The sequence below is a fragment of the Myxine glutinosa genome, chromosome 1 (assembly GCF_964187855.1).
Source record: "Myxine glutinosa chromosome 1, kmMyxGlut1.1, whole genome shotgun sequence".
NCBI classification, from domain to species: domain Eukaryota; kingdom Metazoa; phylum Chordata; class Myxini; order Myxiniformes; family Myxinidae; genus Myxine; species Myxine glutinosa.
Window position 1 is genome coordinate 132585496 of NC_136261.1, and position 22411 is coordinate 132607906.

The 22411-nt window shown below is 45.6% G+C and overlaps 1 protein-coding gene across 3 annotated transcripts in view; it reads right to left on the minus strand.

Annotated features, from left to right (window-relative positions):
• Window positions 1-22411, minus strand: part of KDM4A (lysine demethylase 4A) — a 209963-nt gene that overhangs the window by 177504 nt on the left and 10048 nt on the right. For all 3 annotated transcript variants that reach the window (XM_068118523.2, XM_068118529.2, XM_068118535.2), the window contains exons 2-4: window positions 10944-11140; window positions 10021-10196; window positions 249-363 (exon numbers count right to left, since the gene is read on the minus strand). In XM_068118523.2, the coding sequence (XP_067974624.1) occupies window positions 249-363; window positions 10021-10196; window positions 10944-11108 (456 nt within the window). In that variant the 5' untranslated portion in view covers window positions 11109-11140. The remainder of the gene's footprint in view (window positions 1-248; window positions 364-10020; window positions 10197-10943; window positions 11141-22411) is intronic.

A 22411-nucleotide genomic window follows, 5' to 3' on the forward strand; every position in this document is an offset into this window, starting at 1 on the left:
AACAAGAATGGGCTAATTGTGTCAAAATGCTGTAAAATCTGACAGTGTGGCCTAGAGGCTATTCCCACAACCCTTTCAAAACCAAGAGAACAAGCTTAAAAGCTGAATTTTATCAATTGAAGCCAATTAGTAAACTACAACAATTATCAATGACAAATAACAAGTGAGGTGTTGCATTATGACAATTTGGCACATATCAGGAGAGATTGGTAGCCCAAGTAAATAATTTAAATGCCCACAAGGCTCACCTCATCGTACAGTGAGCCACAGATATCTGCTCCATAGATGGGTGCAACAAAAGTGAGGTTTTTCCAGTACTTCCTCTCCAAATCGTCATAATCGACATGACGAGGAGTGCAGTGCCTGAAAATACGAGGCATTCTTCAATACAAAAACAAACTGCCATAAATCAAAACCATAAATCAAAAACATTACACATGCAGGATCAAACTTCACAACTTCAAATACAGGCGAGTGTCACAACAGCACAGCTGCAGCAATACCAAGGTAGGCTTTTCATGCAAAGCTACAGCAGCCATCAATCCTCCAATACAAATCCAAGGTTAAAATTAGAAAAGCACTCGGTAGCACACATACCTCTGCAAAGGCTGAACAGTTTACGTTTTATATCCCACTGATAGGCCGGATCTGGATTCGGACCTGAACCAAAATATATTCCGCTTGTTCTTATCGCCTAACCAACTCATCCACCTAGTTTTGTTATATTCTGTCCACACCTTTTTGAAATATGGTATACTGTATATCGTTTTGGCCCAATCACTCAATGGTGAAGAATCACATTTAGAATTAAAAAAAATTATCGTATCTGCATCTGGATTTGAACAGTAAACAAAATTAAATCAATTCTTCATGATCACACACCCAACTTTTTTTTTTTTTGTATACAAGATCGAGGGTCGTGTAAGAGCTAACATTGATCACAAAAACACAAACTGACACATAAAACATAAAACATATGATAAAGGGAGCAGGAGAACAAGATGGAGAGCAGGGACATCGGGAGATCTGTGGGAGGGAGGGGACTTGGGGGGGAGACGGCATGGGAAGGTGGGGGGGGGGGGGGGAGAGGTAAAAAAAACACATGGACACTGCTAGGACTTCCAGGAAAGAAGGCGGTATTTCAAAAAAGTGGATCTGAGGTAAATTAACGGGGGTAGAAAAGATCAAGGTTTTGGATGGGGGAGATAAGAGATGGTGGTGAACAGCTGTTTTAAAGACCTGGAGGGTGGAGTGGGATTGAAGAGTGAGGGAGTTTGTTCCAGAGGCGGGAGAAAAGAGGAATGAAAGAGTGAAGGTGAGCAGAGAGTCTTGATTTTGGCAGTTTAACCATAAGAGGGTTGCTGGCAGATCTTGTGAGACTTGTAGGAATATTTGGGGGACAGAGCCCAGAGAGAGCTGGGGGAGCAAGGCCGGAAGGAGTCGGTAGAAGACAGAAAGACCACCAACCTGCCTGCGGTGAGTGAGTGAAAGGCCCTCGGAGTTAGCTTCATCACGGGAGATTCCAAACGCTTTGGTTTCAACAGCATGAAGCCGAGCTAGGTGTGAGGCAGGAGCACCAGCCCAGAGGGGAGAGCAGTATTCTATTGAACTGCGGATGAAAGCCTTGTATGTGGTGAGGAGCTCGTGTGCCAAGGAAGGACTTCGCACGATGGAGGATGCCCAGTCGGCGACTGTCTTTGGAGGCCAGCTTGGAAATGTGGTTTTCCCAGTTGTCCCCCATTAAACAGATGTCTGCTTTATCGGCAGCCTGGATCGAGAGATTTGCCAGGTTGGAGAGGATACATCGGAGGTTTGAAGTTCACACTGTTGGAGATAGGAGGGGGGTGGGGGGAGGCGTTGGGATGGTGCAGGACAGGGGGGATGCTTTGTGGGGGCACGGTGAGGCTTGGGGGAGGGATGGTACAGGTGAATGTTTGAGTGTGTGGGATGTGGGGGAAAGTTTTATAAAGTGAGGTGATGAGTAAGAATTTAAGAGGTTGGGTGAGGGGGAAGCTTTGAGAGAGTGGGGGTGGATGTTTTTTCCTGATTCCATATACCCAATTTTGACAGGTGGAGATAAAGATCATGGGATGGGAGATTAGAATGCTTGTTAAACAGAGAGAAACACGGTGCTTTATTAGCGGAAGTGAGAGGTGAGGGAAAAGGGGTGATGTTTGCGGATGAGGCGCAGAATACACAAAAACCTCATAAAAAGAATTCTGTTGAAGAAGGAGATATATCGTGGTGGAGAAGAAAAGCACGTGTCACATTTATGAAAGAAATACAAGGGTTGAAATGCATTCTTAAAATGATTTTTTTTAAAGGAGCAGCGTTTATATTTAATGTACATTCAGTTTGAAGAAAATATGGGGGCAAGATGTAGAACCAGCAGAAGGAAATTTAATAGAAATGAAAATCGTTGTGTATTGAAATAGTTTGGCTTTTTTCTGGTAGGATTTTTTGAAACAAGGAGAGTAAATAGAAATAGGAAATAGGAGGGGATAGTGTAGTGTACTCACAATAATTAATCAGTCATTGAATCTGTATGCATTCCATCATACAGATACATTGACCAATTAATTACTGGAAGTACTGCACCATAAAACCTATATGTTAAGAGTTGAAGAACGAATGCTTTACCGAGGAGGGGTAAAGATACTTTCAGGCCACCCTGTACAACTAATCCCACGTGCCCACAATATCTATACGGCTTACGCATTAACTTAGATGGATGCGTGAAATCAGTGCTAGTGATTTGAGGAGAGCAGGGGGTGGGGGTAGGGTGGGGAAGCTACGATGGTGAAGCTCTCTCTCGGCGCGAAGAGAAGTGTCTGGCAGCGTCCCAGAACGTAGTCTCTCGGAGTGTGTGCTTGTCCGGGCTTTCCAGATCCCAGCTCTTTTGCTGCATCCAATCGTTGGAATTCATGCTCGGTGCCAACGACACATTCCTCACACCTCAACTGTTGGTCCTGACCTCCTTGAACCAACTCTCAAGGAAACTCCCATTTTGACTGCTGCTTGATTGAGCGCATCTCCCTTAAACTGCTCGTTCTGACTGTGTGAACTGTAACAGCCCCTCAGCTTCCCTTACCTCACGGTAAGGTAAGGGAAGCTGAGGTTTAAGGGAGATGCGCTTAAACCTTAGACATTCTAAAGACATGCACCGATTGGTTCTCCTCCCAGGCGTGACGGGAGGCTGGGAGGAGAACCAATCAGTGCACACCGTGAGGTAAAGGAAGCTGAGGGGCGGATACAGTTCACAGTCAGATCGAGCAGTTGCAGGCAGTTCTCAGGATGGGCTGCAGTTCTCACCTTAGCGCATAATCGCGAGGCGTAACTTTTGCTGTCCTCAGGGAGGAAAGGGTTGGGGGGGATTGCCAGGGGGTGGGGGGGGGTGGACTGGGCTTGCAGATCTATTTATAATGCAGATCACTTTAGAATAAACACACAGAGATAGTGTACATGGGGAAAATTTTAAAGACTTAATGAGGGAGAATGGTGGGGAAGCTTGCAGACCCATTACAGTGGGAAGGGGTCACAATTACCTTCTCCTGAACAAACTAGCACATGCCTTATCATTTTTCACAGAGAAGCCAAACACTTGTGCTAAATATGTACTCATGGTATAACTAATCTGTTTTACACCCATTATCCCCGATTAACGCTCAGGCAACATTACAATCTCGTGAGCCTCTCAAACTGTTCAATGCAGGTCCAGCTTAATTTATCACTCATCTAGTAACTGGCGACTGGTGATTCCTGGTGTGTACCCTGGTTTAGAATAGGTACACCGTATCCCTCTGTGTCTTTAAGAGGCGACTAAAAGGGTTGGTGTCAGGAAGGGCATCCGGCCATAAAACATTTCCTAAAAAAGGGAACCATGACAATTACAATTACATATGGGCAGGGTACAGCCCAAAGTACCCCGTGGGGGTCCGCACACCCTCTCGTCAAAAATCAAGGTCGGGAACCCGGTCGAAGCAAGGGTGGAAATCACTCCATTTATGATGACGAAACATCTGATGCCCCACGTGGAAATCGGTTTCTGAGGTTTGGGACATGGAATGTAGGGACAATAACAGGGAGATCAGGAGAAGGGGTGGAAGTATTGGTCAAAAGAAGAGTGGACATATGTTATGTGCAGGAGACGAGATGGAAGGGAAGTGGTGTGAGAATGGTGAAGGGTAGGCAGGGACAGAAATACAAGTTTGTGTGGCAAGGGTGCCTGGAAGGCGTGAATGGTGTTGGTGTCCTGTTTTCCGAGGAGTTTGTAGACAATGTGGTGAGTGCGACTAGAATGAATGAAAATGATGAATGGAAAGCTCTTGGTGAACGTCATCTCGGGATATGCTCCGCAGGTCGGTCGGAGCGATGAAGAGAAGGACAAGTTCTGGTGTGCAATACAGAAGTTGATGGAAAACGTGAAAGATGAGGAAGTTGTTGTGGTAGGAGGATACCTAAATAGACATGTGGGAAGGAGTAGACTGTTTTGAGGGAGTACAAGGGGGTTACAGATATGGTGTGAGGAATGAAGAAGGTGAAAGGATTTAAGAGTTCGCTGATGCAGCTGGTTTGTTGATTTGTAATACTCAGTTCCAGAAAGCGGATAATAAGCTTGTTACATACACGTCAGTTGGGTCGACGACAACCGCTGACTACCTGATGGTGCGTAGGCGAGAGAGGGGGAACCTCCGGGATACAAAGGTGATCCCGGGGGAGGAGGCTGTTTCACAGCACCACTTGGTTGTCTGCGACATAAAGGTGAAAGGTGCGAGGAGAGCTCGGCGGGTGAAGTACCAACCGAGAATGAGGATGTGGAGGTTGAAAGAGGTGACAGTGAGGGAGGCATTAAAAGAGAGGCTGAGTATAGTAGAGGATGATGTGGTTGAGCTTGAAAGTGGTTGGATGTCAATGAAAGATAGTATGTTGGGAGCCGTTAGTGAGGTATGTGGATGGACAAAAGGGCCACCGAGGCACTCAAAACATGGTGGTGGGATGATGAAGTTGGAAAGAGGATTGACGAGAAGAGGAAGAAGTTCAAGGAGTGGCAGAAGGCAAAGGGTACGAGGGCAGAAAAGGCAGAGCATGAGGGTCATAAGGTAGCCAAGAAGGCTGCAAAGAAAGAGGTAGCAAAGGCGCAAGAGGCATATAGGAAAATGTTCGGAGAATGCTTGGATTCAGAAGAGAGTCAGAGAGTGGTATTCAGGATTGCAAAGCAGATAGCGAAAGAGAGGTGCGATGTGATGGGGGTGAGTTGCTTGAAGGATGAAGTGGAACAAATCGTCGTGGACCCAGATGGAATTAAAGGAAGATGGAAGAGATATATGGAAATGCTGTTGAATGCAGAGAATGAATGGGATGGCAACACAATCCAAAGTCCGGCAGAAAAGATAACTGAGAAGGAAGTTGAGGAAGTGATAAAACCAATGAAGAGTAGAAAAGCTGGAGGGCCGCCGGGATTAGTCGGAGATATGTTGAAGGCAGCGGGAAGTTGGGGTGTGAAGAGAATGACAGAGATCTGTAATCTGGTGGTGAAAGAAGGCCGCATTCCAGTGGATTGGGAACTGAGTACCCTCATCCCTCTATTCAAGGGGAAAGGTGACCCTCTGGACTGTGGCTCGTATAGAGCGATAAAGTTATTAGAGCATGGAATGAAGGTATTGGAAAGGGTGTTGGAGAGGAGGATAAGGAAGAAAGTGAAGATCAATAAAATGCAGTTTGGATTTATGCCAGGAAGAGGAATGACAGCCACACTTTTTATTGTAAGGCAGTTGCAGGAGAAGTACATGGAGAAGAGGAAGAAGTTGTTTCTTGGGTTTGTTGATCTGGAGAAAGCATTCAATAGGGTTCCACGCAAAGTAGTGACATGGGCATTGAGGAAGTTAGGAGTGGAGGAATGGTTGATCAGAGTGGTGATGGCAATGTAAGAGAGAGAGCACGCACAGCTGTAAGGACGAAGGACTGGAACAGTGGTGAGTTTGAGGTGAAGGTGGGAGTGCATCAGGGTTCGGTACCAAGTCCACTACTATTTGTCGCTGTGATGGAGGTGCTGGTTCAGAACGTAAAGGAGGGTTTACCGTGGGAGTTGTTGTATGCAGATGATCTGGTGTTGGTTGGGGAGAGTATGGATGGACTGAAGGAGAAGATGAACAAGTGGAAGGAATGTATGGAGGCAAAAGGTCTGAGAGTGAATATCGGAAAGACGAAGGTGATGCCAAGTGTTAAAGCATGTGATGAGGTGGAAAGAACTGGGAAGTGGCCATGTGCTGTGTGCAGGAAGGGTGTCGGAGTGAACTCCATTCAATGTTTAATGTGCGCTGAGTTGGTTCATCAAAAATGTAGTGGTCTGAGAGGGTCATTAACCAGTGTGGCAGCTACATTCAAGTGTAAGGTGTGCGTAGAGGGAGTTGCAGATGGAGGAAATGTCGAGTTGTATCTTGGAGACGGTGTGAAGCTGGAAGATGTGAAAACATTTTGCGACCTCGGAGACATGCTGAATGGAGAAGGTGGATCAGACTCGGCAACGGTTGCGAGAGTGAGATGTGCATGGAAGAAGTTTTGGGAATTGAGTGGCGTGCTGACGAGGAGGGGAAGGTCGTTGAAGCTGAAGGGAAAGGTGCATGCTGCATGTGTGAGAAATGTTATAATTTATGGGAGCGAGACATGGGTAATGAACGTAGAACAGCAACGAAGGCTGGAATGGGTGGAAATGCGAATGGTTCGGTGGATGTGTGGAGTATCGTTGAGAGAGAGGAAGACAAATGATGAATTGCAAAAGATGATGGGAATAGAGCCTGTGATGGATTCTGTGAAGAGAAACAGTTTGAGATGGTTTGTTCATGTGTTGAGGAAGGATGAAAGTGACTGGTTGAGAAGAGCGATGAAAATGAATGGAGAATGAAGTAGAGGACGGGGAAGACCGAGAGTTGGCTAAAGGTGGTGGAAGAAGAAATGCGGGCAAGGGGGTTAACAAGGGGAGATGCAGAAAATAGGGCAAAATGGAGAAGATCGTCATGGGCCCGCAAGGCTAACCCCGGCTCTAGCAGGGAAATGGCCTTAAAATGTCTGGTGTTGTTGTTGTTGTTGTTGCTGTTGTAGTAACTGGTGATGAAACAGCTTCACCACTGTGATACTTAAACCAAAATGGATTTCAAAGAATGGAAGAAACACGAGATCACCGCAACCCAATAAATTTTGCCCCCAATATTTACCTGCCAACACCATGGTTTTCATTTTCTGGGATGCCAGGGAAATCTCACTTATTGATTATGTGCCTCACAAAACTACAATCAATGGGGAATATTATGCTGGCCTCATGGAATAATTGCAGCAGGCCAAAAAAGATAAATGCCGAGATGTTGATCAAATCAAAAGGGTGCTCCTACTATCTGACAAGTTATCTATGCACAAGGCTCGTATTGCACAAACCACCATTTGTGACTGCGACTCCAAGTCGCTAGATCAACGCCTGGATTAGCTGGACTGAGAGCCAGTGCTTTGCTATCCATTTCGACATTTGAAGTCACGCCAGCATGGCCAGCAATTCCCCGATGAAGAATAAGTGACTGAAGCAACTGAGAGGCATGGCTGAAGAAGCCATCTGTTTTTTCTGGTTGAGAGGCAAATCGAGTTTTAAAGTCAAATGAAGCAAGTACTCGTACATTGAAGTCAAAGGACATTAAAATGAATTTGCAGGGAAAGAGTGAAAAGAACTGTATACTTGTGTTACAATGTTCAAACTAGAACGCCACTCAGTAGAGCGCATACTCCCGCCGTGGGTCAAGTTGGAATAATACGTTTTGTTTAACATCCCCTCTCCCCAAAACAATAAATGAAAAAGAAAGTAGGCCCTAACTGTCAGAGAATATATTTTGATACATCTCGGAATTGGAGGAGAAAAACATCAATTAAGAATAAGAATAAAAGCTTGAATGCAATAAAACAAAAAAAAATTCCCAAAAAAATTTCCTGGATCCGGGAAAAAAACCTGAGTTTCACCAAAAACTAATCAATTCTTCCGTATCCCAAAGGCAATCATCCCACCAACTTTCATCCAAATCCGTTCAGAACTTTTCCAGATATCTTGTTCACAAACTACACTAACACACGGACAGACACGATCGAATGCATTACTCCCTGGTGGGAGTAATAAACCTGAAAATCACAGAGCAAGAATTAATTATTTGGTCTGGGAAGCCCATGCGAGGTTTCTTCTTCTTCAGCCTCTCAAAACCTTGGGTGAATATGCGATTTTTTTATTTTTTATTTTTAAAGTCGGAATTTTGCCAAATCTGTTTTATTCGTTTGTTAATATACCTCAGCCATTGACAAATCTGGAATTATAATTTTATTTGAGGATAAAAATTAACCCGGGAGATTGTGTCAAACGATGCCTGCAAGTCTGTACTTGTGATAAATATAATTAATCGTCCACAGTCGAAGACTCTTCTTTGCACAATAAAAACTTCTAGCTTCCAGACCATACATCCAATCATCTTCAAATTTTGCACACTGTTACTCTTCATGACTTCTACTACAGTATGAAGTTTCACGTCGATCAATGAAGTGGTTCAAGAGATATAAATGTTTTTATTATTTGCGTTTAATTAACGATATCTGCCAAACCACGTGACCTATCGCAAATTCCAAAAGGACATTTTAGTACACCGATATGCTGAACAGATCTGTGAAGTTTCCCCTCAATTGGGTCACAAATGAGGGAAGAGCTAGGTTTTAAAGGTTTGTGCTTAAAAACGTCATAACTCTGAAACCATGTGATGCATGACGTCATGCTCGCTGACTTTTTTTGTCATGGGTATGCGATTCTGCCTGTAAAGTTTGGCCTCGATCTGTTCAGGTGTTTTGGAGAAAATTGGATTTTAGTGTTTTTCACTCAAAACAATATGACGGCCGAACCACGTGACCTGTGACGTCATAATTGCCATTAAAATATTCTACAGACCGAGTCCCTCCTATGGTGAAAATTTGCTCTCAATCAGTCCAATTAGCCTGGCGTTGGCTTAGCGGTTAGGGTGCCGGCTTGGGATCCTAGGATCCTGGGTTCGAATCCCGGTTGATCGCTGAATTAACGCCAGTGGGGTTGACTCAGCCTGTCATCCTTCCGAGGTCGGCAAATTGAGTACCAGCTTGCTGGGATGAATGATCACGGTATGTACCCCGATTCAGAATAGGCACACTGTATCCCTGCGCATTGTAAGAGCGTGACCAAGGGTTGGCGTCAGGAAGGGCATCCGGCCATAAAAACATTGCCTCAAACAGGGAACCATGATTGTCATGGGGCCCGCAAGGCTAACCCCCGCTCTAGCGGGGAAAAATGGCCTTAAAACGATCATTCATTCATTCAATCGGTCCAATTACTGCAGAGAAACTGGTTTTTAAAGGAAAACAAAGGAAAAAAATCTCCAAAAACTTCCCAAAAATAATTCCTGGATCCGGAATAATATCCTGAGCTTCACCAAAAACTAATCAATTCTTCCTTATCCCAAGGGCAATCATCCCACCAACTTTCATCCAAATCCGTTCAGAACTTTTCCAGATATCTTGTTCACAAACACACGAACACACACACACACGGACGGACACGAGCGAATGCATTACTCCCTGGCGGGAGTAATAAGTGCACAACACACGAGAGATTTTGTCTGAAAATAAAGGATTGGAGATGCAAGGAGTGGCCTTCTACTGAGATCAAGCATGGCACATTTTCCAAGCCTTAACATACCCCTTCTTAGGAGAAGGTAAATAAACAACATGAGGAAGCAGAAAATTGGAGGGGAGTGATAAATACAAGGGATAGAGGTCTCGTGGTTGTCGCACTACAGTCTACAAATTACAATGGGTGAGGCACAATAAAGGTGAAGAAGTCTTGAATTGAAAAAAACAGTACAGGGGATAAAAAAAAATAAAAGATGGGGTGGGATTGCTTCCTCACATACCATCCCCATGGATCATCCCTAACCAGAGCCCAACTTTCGGAGAGAGCAGCCGATAATCACTTACTTGTCACTGTTTGCAAGGCGCCGATACTCCTTAACACTTTGGGCCTTCTTCTGGATGTTATACTGTGTAAACAGGCCTGACTGGCCAGTTACCACTTGCTGGATGGGAGCTGGGATGACCAGATCATCAATGTCATCATAAGTGCTCCGAGGTTTCCACTCCTTCGGTGGGATCACCTGGGAAGTTCACATAACAAATATTACGATATGAAACAAGAAAAGAAAAAGGAGGGGGGGGAGCCATTTTTAAGACAATACTGTATGTTTAAGTGACAGGGAAAATTGTGGGGGGAGGGGGAGGGGGTTGGAGGAGGTGGAAAATATACCGCACCCATTTAATATGAAATAGGCAAAGCTGAGAAACCCCATAGAATTACCCTTTAGAACCCATCAGAAATACCCTTTAGAATGAAACACGGTGGATCATAAGGGTTCTTCTTCTTCCTTTTTTACAGAGACATCCAAATATTGAAGCGGCTTCGCAGCTTAAAAATCCGATTCGAGTGAGCACACAATTAGCAAAGTTGATATTTGAATCCAATAGAGTTGGCTCGCCTTCCATCTCCTGGTATACTGGAGGACGACTTTTGTCTCTGCCAATACAATCATTCCATCACTTAATGGATAAATAATGTCCTTCACAAGCTGATCAAGCTGATGCAATCACACTATAATTCGAGAAGTTGTCTGTTTGTGTGTTTGACTTCTATGCACTCCTGAACCGCTGGACATAACGAGTTGAAAACTTGTGGTTGTACTCGGGGTGTGCAAGGAAAGGTTTTGGGTGGTTAAGAAAAAAAAAAAACATAGTCCTAGGAGTTCAAGGTGGGGTGAGGACCCCAAATTCATCATGCAAATAGTATGGCATAGCACCAACTCCCAGTGGGAGTGGGTATTACAAGTCATCATGCTATTAGTAATTACCTTCGCCAAGCCAGCACGATGAGCTCCCTGTGATTCCATGTATGCCACAAAGCGAGGGAATTCCTTGAATTCTTCCATGGTAGGCCTAAAAACCATAATTTTGCAGCTGGGGTTAGGCAGAGCTCCATGTTCAGCAGGAGCTGGGGAAGGTGCTGCAGATGTCATTTTGCTTTGCAATGGTATGCAAGGTTTTCTCTCTGCCACACACAACAAAATGCATGTTACAATTTGGCAGTGAGACACATTACCCCGCATAGAAAACGGACTGGCGAGGTTCATGATTCCATAATAAGTATAATCCAGAAAATTTTAAAGGCAACAAAGGAGAAAGAAAAGAAAAAATCAATTACTGTTGACATTCAACTTCAGCATTATTGCGATCACCGACCACAGTGCCTCAAAATATAATGCCACTGTAAAGTAGAGAATTCAAATGTGCATGCAAGCACAAGCATGCACCTCCGTTACACTTTCTGAAACCCACATAATGGAGATAACAACCAATGACATGTTCACACAAGCAAACCTTCTCTATACCTTTCTGATAGGTAGCGCATCTGTATGCCCTTGATGTAACCTCTTTATAACAACTATCTTCCAAAACAAATCCTTTTGCGAATACGACATTCCAGCATTCTGGCAACATGGCAACGCTACCTATCTGTTCTCGTCTGCCTCGTCTCCTTCTTGGATACTGGTTCTGGATGCCCCCATAGCACTCTCGATGCACGTGACATTAAGTGCAGCGTCCACAGCCGTCATCTAGAGATGCCGACGACTGTACTGATGCATATAGCTTATTGAGAGGTTTCTGCAATAGTGTCCAGCACTCTGCACTGTTACAACAGAGCAAAAGTAGACGTGTCTGGTAAGGAAGACGCTTTGTTTTAATGGTTAGACAGAAATCATTGAAAACAGCTCATCTCAGAGCTCCAAAAGTGCTGGAAGCTTGGGCGATCCTCTCTCAATGTCCACATCCACTCTTCCAGATGAAGCAATCATTGACCCCAAGGAGGGGAACTCATGCACACACTCAATCACTTTCTTCCACACTTTCAAGGATTCTGTGTCAGTGACCTCACCAGCAACCATCATATTGTCTTAATGAAGCTCACAATCCAAAGTCCATTGCTATCCTCGAGAACTCTGTACTTGCTCATGTGGTGGCCAAGAATGCAGTATTGTCTGCTAACTGGCACTCGGTCAAGTGTGTTTGGGATGAGCTCCTAGTGTACCGCCAAAAGCTTTTCCTCGAGCTTACAATTCAAGATGATCCCCATTCTGTCCGCTCCTGTAACCCACCGATTCTACCTTTCTACCACAGAGCTAACACTGACGTTGGCTTAATGGTTAGGGTGCCGGCTTGGGATCCCAGGATCCTGAGTTTGAATCCCGGTCGATCGTTGAATTAACGCCAGGTGGGTTGACTCAGCCTGTCATCCTTCTGAGGTCGGAAAATTGAGTACCAGCTCACTGGTAATTGGGGCACTGCTTCAGCGGCACAAACGCGCTTCTAGAGAAATGATGAAACAACAACAAGAATGGCACTCGGTAGAGCACAATACCTCTGCCAGGCAAAACAGTTTATGTTTTGTATCCCACTGATTGGCTGGATCTGGATTCGGACCTGAGCCAAAACCTAATCGGCTGGTTCTTGTTACACACACAACCTCTCCACCAAGTTTCGACCAAATCCGTCCACAACTTTTTGAGATATCCTCCTACATATCATTTTTGGCCATATCTCCCAATGGTGGTGTCACTTAAATTCTACGTGCCGGATCTGAATCTTAACCAAAATTTGATCATTTCGTCCTTGTCACATACACTACCTCTCCGCAAAATTTCGTCCAAACCCGTCCACAACTTTTTGAGATATCTTGTTCACAAACAGACAATCAAACAAACAGACAGGGGTGAAAACATAACCTCCATCCACCTTCGGTGCATACAAGTTAAACAGTCAGTGCCATTAGGCACCCCCGACGAAGACCATTGTCAACATCTATTTCATCCAGAGTTACCTTCGCTTTCACTTGTATAAAGGCCTTCATGGACTCGTGAAAAGACCGAATTAGCATGACACTTTCCGGGATGCCAGGCTTCTCAAGTGCTTTCCACAAGGAAGCACAAGGGACCGAGTCATACATGCCTTCCACAAGTCAACACAAGTACGACGAACTAAGCTTGATGCTCATGCGGCTTCTCTGGTAGTTGCCCGACTAAATATCACGTCCGGACAGCCTTTCCCTTTCCGGAAACCAGCCGACCACGCACGCACACTGAAGAAAATAATATCTTGGCAAATGGAAAGAGAGATTGGCAGTGGGTGGAAGGTTAAGATAAATTTCCAAGAACAACAAAAATATACAACAATTATCGAATAAACCTTATTGAATTTAAAGATAAAATAGCTTAGCATTCATTCCTTTCAATACCGATCGAAATCATAACATTAGTCCAGCAATCAGTGAAGGCCATGGCAAATCGAACCAACTTTATTTCAGAAAAGTCAACCACTTCAGAGTGCAAGCAAGATTTATCATTCACCTTTTTTTTTTCTTTTTTCTTTTTTTGTATACAAGATCGAGGCTCGTGAAAGAGCGAACATTAATCACACAGAAAGACAAACCGACACATAAAACAAATAACATCGGGAGCGGTAGACAAGATGGGGAGAGAGGGGGAAGGACACAAACAACATTTGAGAGCAGGGACCGAGAGACATGGAGACATCGAGAGATCTGTGGGAGGGAGAGGGCTTTGGGATGGGAGGCATGGGAAGGGGGGGTGGGAGAGGTATAAAACATATGGACACTGCCAGGACTTCCAGGAAAGAAGTTGGAATTTCAAACAAGGTGGATCTGGGGTGAATTAGTGGGAGTAGAAAAGATCAAGGTTTTGGATGGGGGAAGATAAGAGATGGTGGTGAACAGCTGTTTTAAAGACCTGGAGGGTGGAGTGGGATTGAAGAGAGTGAGGGAGTTTGTTCCAGAGGCAGGAGAAAAGAGGAATGAAGGAGTGAAGGTGAGCAGAGAGTCTTGATTTTGGCAGTTTAACCATAAGAGGGTTGCAGGCAGATCTTGTGCGACCTGTAGGAATGTTTGCGGGACAGAGCCCAGTAGTCTGGTCTGTTAGGGGAAAAATTGTGCAGATTTGTCTACAAGCATGACATTTGGCACACTTGTAGTTTTTGACATGCTGAATTCAAATCTGCCGGGAGCCAAAGCCAATTCTCAATGGGAGCGCCATATTTGACACTTCAAAATGGCCGCCACTCAAAAACTGACTTTTCCGTTACTAGCCAACCAAAAGTCACATAATTACAATTAAAAACACTTTTCTAGGGTTTTGGACCTCACTGATTCTAAATCTGATGTCTGTTTGACAGTAGCCTTGACAGGAAATTTTACATTTTTGAAATTTTATGTTTGACAATTTTTTTAAATTTTAATTTAAATTTTTTTTTTTTTTTTTTTTTCAGGTGCCTGTCGTTCTGCTGTGGGAATAGAAGAATAGAATAGAAGAATAGAGAATAGAAGTCCTAGCTGTACTAGTGGTGGATGGCAAGGATGGATGCCATCAACTGGGAGCTTTGCTGTGTCTGCCAAGAAGAAAAGGATGAACGGTTGCAGACGCCAACGGAAGAGGGCCTTGCTTCAATTGAGAAAGATCTGAATGGTTTTAAAGCCATTGGTGTCATGCCTTCTTGTTTGAAAGTGTCATGGGCTCAGCTTGATGAGGGCCAGGGCATTGCTAAGACGCTTCAGACACACAATGCCAAATATCACAAAGTTTGCAGAACCTACTGCAGTAACTCTCGCCTGAGAAGGTTCACTGAAAAAGAGGATTCTAGTGACCAAAACTCACCTAAGAAACTACGGTCCAGTTTTGCAGTGTCTTCTGCTCCTCAGAAGTCTCCTTGTTGCATAATATGTGAGGGACAGGACCAAAAGAATCTACGTAAAGTTGAAACATTTAATGTAGACACAAACTTAAAGACCTGGGCTCAGAGCACCAACAATTTCAATCTTCTGGGCAAACTGATTGCCCACGCAGCTGATGCCCACGCTGGTGACACTTACTATCATGTACAGTGTTACTTGCACCTGAGAGACTCAGCTCGTGCTGAGGATCGCAGATCATCTGCAGGTCCTCCTGCCCCTCACTTCAATTCAGTTGCCATTGCGCAAATTGTTGCTTTAGTCGAGGACTCTGACTCAGTCTTCAAACTGTCTGCTTTGCGACAGTTATGAACACTTGTGGAGCAACAGGGAATTCCCTGTTCTGATACCAGGGAACCACATGTCACACGGTTCAAGGAGTATCTTCTGAAGTTGCTTCCTGAGTCGACAGAGTTCTCCCAGGGCAAGGAAGTCTATATCTCTAGCAACCAGAACGTTGGAGATCTAATAGCTGAAGCCCATAAGTCCCAGATAGGTCAGGATGATGCTTTGTTGTTGATGCGAGCAGCAGTAATACTTAGGAAATGCTGTCTCCAGAGGCAAGAACCATTTACTGGTTCTTTTGCCTCCGATTCCCTGACATCTCCCATCCCTGGACAGCTGAGAAGCTTCCTCAACATCCTGCTCCAGGGCCCCTCAATCTTGCGTGAACAGAGCAATGAGGAGTTGCAGGCGCAGGTACAAGGCAGGGCAAGAGTTGCAAGCGCCATTGCCCAGCAGATTATTTATAATACCTGCAGTGGTTCACATCATGCCACAAAGTCCAGCAACATCCGTCACAACAAAGAACATGAGACCCCTTTCCCTTTGTACCAGGACCTCAAGCTGCATGGTGAGGGTAGGCGGAAGAAAGAGATCAATAATGCCAATGCCTTTGGGGTTTCTGTGTCTTACAGTCGTGTCTTGGAGATCAGGCGATCCATGGCACGAGCACACGTCAAACAGTTTGTCCAGGATGGAGTTGTGCTGCCCACAAACATCCGTAGTGGGGTCTTCGTGACCTTTGATGTAGACAACTTGGATAGCAGCAACCAAGGTAACTTCTCCCATGATGAGTTCCATGGGACAGCAATCAGCGTGACAAACCACCTGTCTTGGGACAACCAAGGAGTACAGCGACCCTCTATCGAGCTGGATCCTACAGACACTACTGTACCACAACTTCCTGAATCCTACACAGTGGTTCAGCCAGCTGAATTCTCAAGCAATGATTTGCATGTACCATGTACTCCAGATCTCAATTCTCGGCCATCTCATAATCTGCTACATGGAGCCAAATTCAAGGATGAGTCCTGGATGGCACATGTGTCCACAGTGCTGAAACAGGACACATTGCCAGAAGGTGAAGTCATCACCTGATCAGGCTACAACTCCCGACTCATGAGTGATGACTCTGTGAAGCCTAAGGCATTGATAGGGGTTCTACCTCTGTTCCCTGACAAAGCAGCCACACCTTCTATGATGAAACATGCAATGCATCTCACAATGCAAGGCACAGAGGCCCTCAACTCTGGTCAAACTCCTGTGCTTGGTGGTGACCAGCCTCTGTATGCCATCGCTAAGCAGCTGCAGTGGTCATTCCCTGACACAATGGGGGAAGATAAGCTGGTCCTGATGATGGGCGCTCTACACATAGAGGACAAAATGCACCAGATGATTGATAAGTTGCTGTGGGACTCTGGGTGGAGCAACATTCTTACTCAGGCCCAGGTCCTCACATCTGGCCGTGCCCAGTCTGTGCTTCATGAGCATCATATAAAGCGCACTCGCTATGCTCACCAGGTCTCTGTCATGGGTCTGTATCTCCTCAGACAGAAGTCATACTCCAATTACTGCTCTGGTGTTGAGGGACCACCTGAGTCTCTAGAGATCTGGGCTCAAAGGTCCAGAACTCACAATCCCATGTTCAGGTCTACCATCGTGGACCTGGAGCTCCTAATGTGCCGCTTCATCCTTTCTCTCCGTGAGGGAGACTTCCTGCTGTATGTGCAGGTCTGTGATGAGCTGTGCTCCTGGTTCCATGTGATGGACCACACAAACTATGCTCGTTGGCTACCAGTGCATGTGCGGGATATGGTCCAGTTGCCTGAGAAGCACCCACAGTTGTATGCTGAGTTTCTCAAGGGGAACTTTGTTGTCCAGAGGTCACCTCACAAGTTCAGCCTCATTGGCAAGGACCAATTACATGAGCAGTCAAACAAGAACCTTCAGGCCCATGGTGGTGCAGTTGGTCTGTATGAAAACCCTGAGGCCCTCACTCTTTTCATGCTAGCAGGTCCCGACTGCTCTCGATGTATCGAGGAGTTTGAGGCTGTGTTGGACACTGCAAGCTCACGCACTACCCATCACGAAGAAGCAAGTGCTTTGCAGACTAAGTACAAGAAAGATGTTCTGTCATTTGTGGAGATAGCTGAACAGCTAGGTAATCCCTTTGCCAATGGCCATGAGCTTGTGGCTCTACACACACAGGAGGTCATGAAAGATGAAGTTGTTGCATCGCTTGCCCAGCTTCATAACCTTGGAAAAGATCTGCATGCCAAGCTTGTAACACAGACTCTAGACCAGGACACTTTGCCAATAACAAACACTCTCAAACACCAAAATGTCCTCACATTTGCCAATCGCCCTGTTACCACCAAAAAGGGAGGCACATCAGGCAGTGCTCAGAGAAACTCTTCCCTCATAACCAAGCTTTTCCTATCCTTGCAGTCTCGACCTGATGCAGACATGGAAGAGTTCTTCCGGTATGAGAATCAGAGAGAACCACCTAGTCTCTCAAACCAAGGATCACTCAGGTCTGGCAAAAAGTCGGACATTCTAGAGCACCTAAAGGCACCCACTGGTCGCTCAGCTGCAGCCAAAGCAGCCACAGTTGTGGTACTTGACATGGCAGCTGTTGTTCACATGGTGCGGCCGACCTCAGCACACACATTCACTGATTATGTGTCACAACATTTGGTGCCATTTGTGGAGTCACAGGTAACACCAACTGTCACACGGGTATATGCTTTCTGGGACACCTACCCAGAGGACAACCTCAAAACCCTGACACACCATCGTCGTGGCGTAGGCCCATGTACCAGGATTGGGGATGGCCAGACCCGCATTCCAAAGAAGGACTGGAACACTGGGTTCCTCAAGAATACTGACAACAAGAGGGAACTGTTCCCCTTCCTGAGTGCACAGCTTGTAAAGCAGGATCTGGGTGGGAGACTTCTCCTCAGCACCAACAAGGAGAGTGTTCTCTCCAAAAAACAACATGACGTGTCTGGTCTTCAGCCATTTAACCACACTGAGGCTGATACCAGGATACTGCTCCATCTTGCCCATGCAGCACAGCAGCGCCACCAGGTTGCCTTGGTGCGCACAGTCGACAGTGATGTGGTCATCCTGGCCATTCACTTATTTTCATCACTTGGGCTGTCCCAGTTGTGGGTCTGTCTCGGCAGTGGGAAGAAGATGCGTGACATTCCTATCCACACACTCTCTGCCCAGCTGGGACCATCAACGTGCCTGGCACTGCCATTATTCCATGCGGTCACAGGCTGTGACACTGTGTCACACTTCCTGGGATGTGGTAAGAAGTCAGCCTGGTCAGCCTGGCAGAGCACACCAGGACTGATGGACACCCTGGTCTGGAAAGAGTCAATGAGGCTAGGCTTCGACTCTTCACAAGTGGGAAGAAGATACTAGAGGCCTTACCACCAACACAAGCTGCTCTATATCAACACATCCGCAGAGCAATGCTGCAGGCCAGCTTCTTCTGGAGTCAGGCAACGTCTGTTTACCAGGACATCCCTGACTTCCATGACTGGGGGTGGCACAAAGACAGCAGTGGTGGGTGGTTGCCCTTCTGGACAACCCTTGAGGACAGCAGCAAGGCCTGTTCCATCCTTTTGCAGTGTGGCTGTGCGAAGTCATGCACAGGGAACTGCAAGTGCTGCAGAGCTGGCGTTCGTTGCACAATTTTGTGCAAATGCGAAGGTGGATGTGTGAACAATGAGAATTCATGAATCAGTGTGACATCAGTCACAGCACGTGATATGATTCATACATTTATTGATTGATTGATTTACTATTAATATATGCAAATTAATTAATTAATATTAACATAGTGCTTAATGGTTATTAGCCTGATTTTGTTGATCAATAAAGGATACCTTGATCTCTTGGTTTTACTTCCTGATTTATGACTTTAAGTGTCAAAGTTATGCAAAATTTATTATAATATTCACCGGTGGCCATATTGGATTTCCCAATTTGGCGATCCGTCAAGGCTACTGTCAAACAGACATCAGATTTAGAATCAGTGAGGTCCAAAACCCTAGAAAAGTGCTTTTAATTGTAATTATGTGACTTTTGGTTGGCTAGTAACGGAAAAGTCAGTTTTTGAGTGGCGGCCATTTTGAAGTGTCAAATATGGCGCTCCCATTGAGAATTGGCTTTGGCACCCGGCAGATTTGAATTCAGCAGGTCACAAACTACAAGTGTGCCAAGTTTCATGCTTGTAGACAAATTTGCACAATCCCCCCTTAAAATCCCCCTAACAGACCAGACTACAGAGAGAGCTGGGGGGGGCAAGGCCAGAGAGGAGTCAGTAGCAGACGGAAAGACCACCAACCTGCCTGCGGTGAGTGAGTGAGAGGCCCTTGGAGTTAGCTTCATCGCGGGAGATTGCAATGATTCTGAATGCTTTGGTTTCAACAGCGTGAAGACGAGCTAGGTGTGAGGCAGGAGCACCAGCCCAGAGGGGAGAGCAGTATTCCATTGAGCTGCAGATGAAAGCCTTGTATGTGGTGAGGAGCTCAGGTGTGCCAAGGAAGGACTTCGCACGACGAAGGATGCCCAGTCGGTGACTGGCTTTGGAGGCCAGATTTGAAATGTGGTTTTCCCAGGAAAGATCATGGCAGATAGTGAGACCCAAAAGCTTGAGTGACAGAACTTCTTGGAGAGGATTATTCAGAAAGTGGATGGGAGGGTTGTCCAGTCGGTCTTTTCGGAGAGACATCGTAAGAGTGTGAGATTTGTCAGGATTGAAAGACATGTTCCACTTGTTTGCCCAGTCTGTGATTTTGTCCAGGTCTGCAGAGAGTGAGGAGGCTGCAGACTGCCGATCTGAGGGATGAAGAATGGAGCGACAGAGAGAGGAGTCATCAGCAAAGAGATAGAGAGGATTTTCAAGAGAGTCAGAGAGATCATTGATGAAGACCAGAAAAAGCACAGGGCCCAGAACACTGCCTTGGGGAACTCCAGCCTGAACAGGAAGAGGAGATGAGAGAAACCCATTCAGGGCCACATGTTGACTTCGACTACAGAGGAAGTCCGCCAGCCATGCGTGGAGATTTCCATGGATACCAAAAGAGGAGAGTTTGGTGAGCAGAGCGGGGTGCCAGACCGTATCGAAGGCACGTGATATGTCAAGGGAGACAGCTCTAATTTCCTGTTTGGCATTGAGGACCTCCATCCATTGTTGAGAAAGCAGAAGCAGCATGTCCAGAGTAGAGTAACCAGGTCTGAAACCAAATTGATGATCAGAGATCAAGCCATTTGAGAAGAGGAAAGATTTCATTTCTGAAGCAATGATGGATTCCATGACTTTGCTGATAATTGGGAGAAGGCTGATTGGTCTGTAGTTGCTGGGATCTGTTTTTGCACCTTTTTTGTGCAAAGCGGTGATGTTGGCAGATTTCCAAGCAGATGGCAGATGACCTTGAGCAAAAGAGAGGGTGAAGAGAACAGATAGAGGGAGTGAAAGAGCGGAAGAACAGGATTTTCGGACCCGTGGGCTGATGCCATCAGGTCCAGTTGCAGAATCAGAGTCGAGGGTTGACAGAAACTTTTCCACCTTGTCAGGAGGAAAGGACACAGAGTCCAGGAGCAGCTGGGTATGACTGGGTGCGGTGGGTACAGAGAGGGATGAGTTTGGGACACAAGATTTAGAGGCAAACACAGAGTTGAGGCATTCAGCTTTTTCACGTGCGGTCAGCTGTGTAGCCGTTTGAGGTGAGGGAGGGGATGGAGGGGGAACACACACCAGAAACAGATTTGACCAGACGCCACCAGGATTTGGAAGAGGGAGACAGATAAGAGAGTTTTGTCCTGAGAACGGAGAGATATTGTTTCCTGGCTCTCCTGAGGGTGGACACACACTTGTTTCGGGCTTTGTGAAAGGAAATGAGATTTCCTTCCGTTGGATTTGCTTTCCAGGAGACGAAAGCAAGTTGTTTCTGGGCAATAGCCTCACCACAAGATTCCGTGTACCATGGACGGGAGGAAGGGTATGACAACTGAAGACGAGACGGGATAAATCTGTGCATGAGAGAGAGCAATTTACTTTGGAAGAATTCCCAGGATGAGTTGATGTCAGAGGCGGTAGAGATGGGAGACCAGTCCAGATGATTGATGGCTGCTTGAAGACCTTGATGAGCATCTTTTGTAAGCTACTCATAATATTAGTGCAAATAAACAACAGCGCAGATGACTATGACCCCCCCCCCCCCCCTCCATCTCCCAATAAATCGGTAAGGCCGAGCAATTTCTCTTACCAGATAATGGCAACAAGCTCACGAGGACAAAGCAACACTTCAGCTTCGAGAGAGAATTCCATTCAATTCATTCAACCCATGCAGCACCAACGTAAACGTATGATCGAAGCAATTAGAGGCCCAAATGAACCAGGTGGCAGGTGTGGTTTGTCGTGAAACCTAATCCAGAAGGTGTATTGTCTCCATCCAACCCCTCACCTCCTCCCACCCATTCCCCTTTTTAGCAGAAAGATGAGGAAAAAAAAAAGAGCGAGAGAGAGAGAGAACCCCAATTGTGCCACCTGATGATTAGTGATAAAAGAAGAGAAACTACCACCCAGGAAACCAGAATTGGACATTGCCATACTTTACCGTGCTATAAATTTTCAACTATACCTACACAAAATAAAAATCTTCAACTCTTAACCAAACCAAGCAATATAGCCAGGTCAAAGCATTTCTTGCTTTGAGTCAGTACATGCATTTGGTATATGCCGACATCTGTTATAAACACCGAACAGATGCCACAGAATGGAAATAAATAAACAGCACACAACCTTTAATACCGAATGTGTCACCGGTTATATTATGCATCAAAGCAAAAAAAAAAAAGTTCTGGCATAAACGAGATACCGATTCTGAGAGAAAGTGCATTGTCAAGGTCAAAGATGGCCTGAATGCCATGAAAGAATCAGATCAGATCAAAATCAAGGATCAGAATAAATTGATGCAAGTAGTTTCATCCTTTCTGGGGAATCTTAGTGAAAGCCAAGACCTCATTTTCACATTGCACAAGTGCATAATCATTCATTGTGGAAAATGGCAACACGTGTTTCGACGAGGTCAATGCCATGGCAGGGTGCTCCTCTGTAGGCCAGAAGCTTGCCGCACCACAGGTACCAAGAAGCGAATAAACTATGCACGAGATGGATTATCATGTCAGTGAGATGACGGTCCAAAATGCACCACTAAATTTACA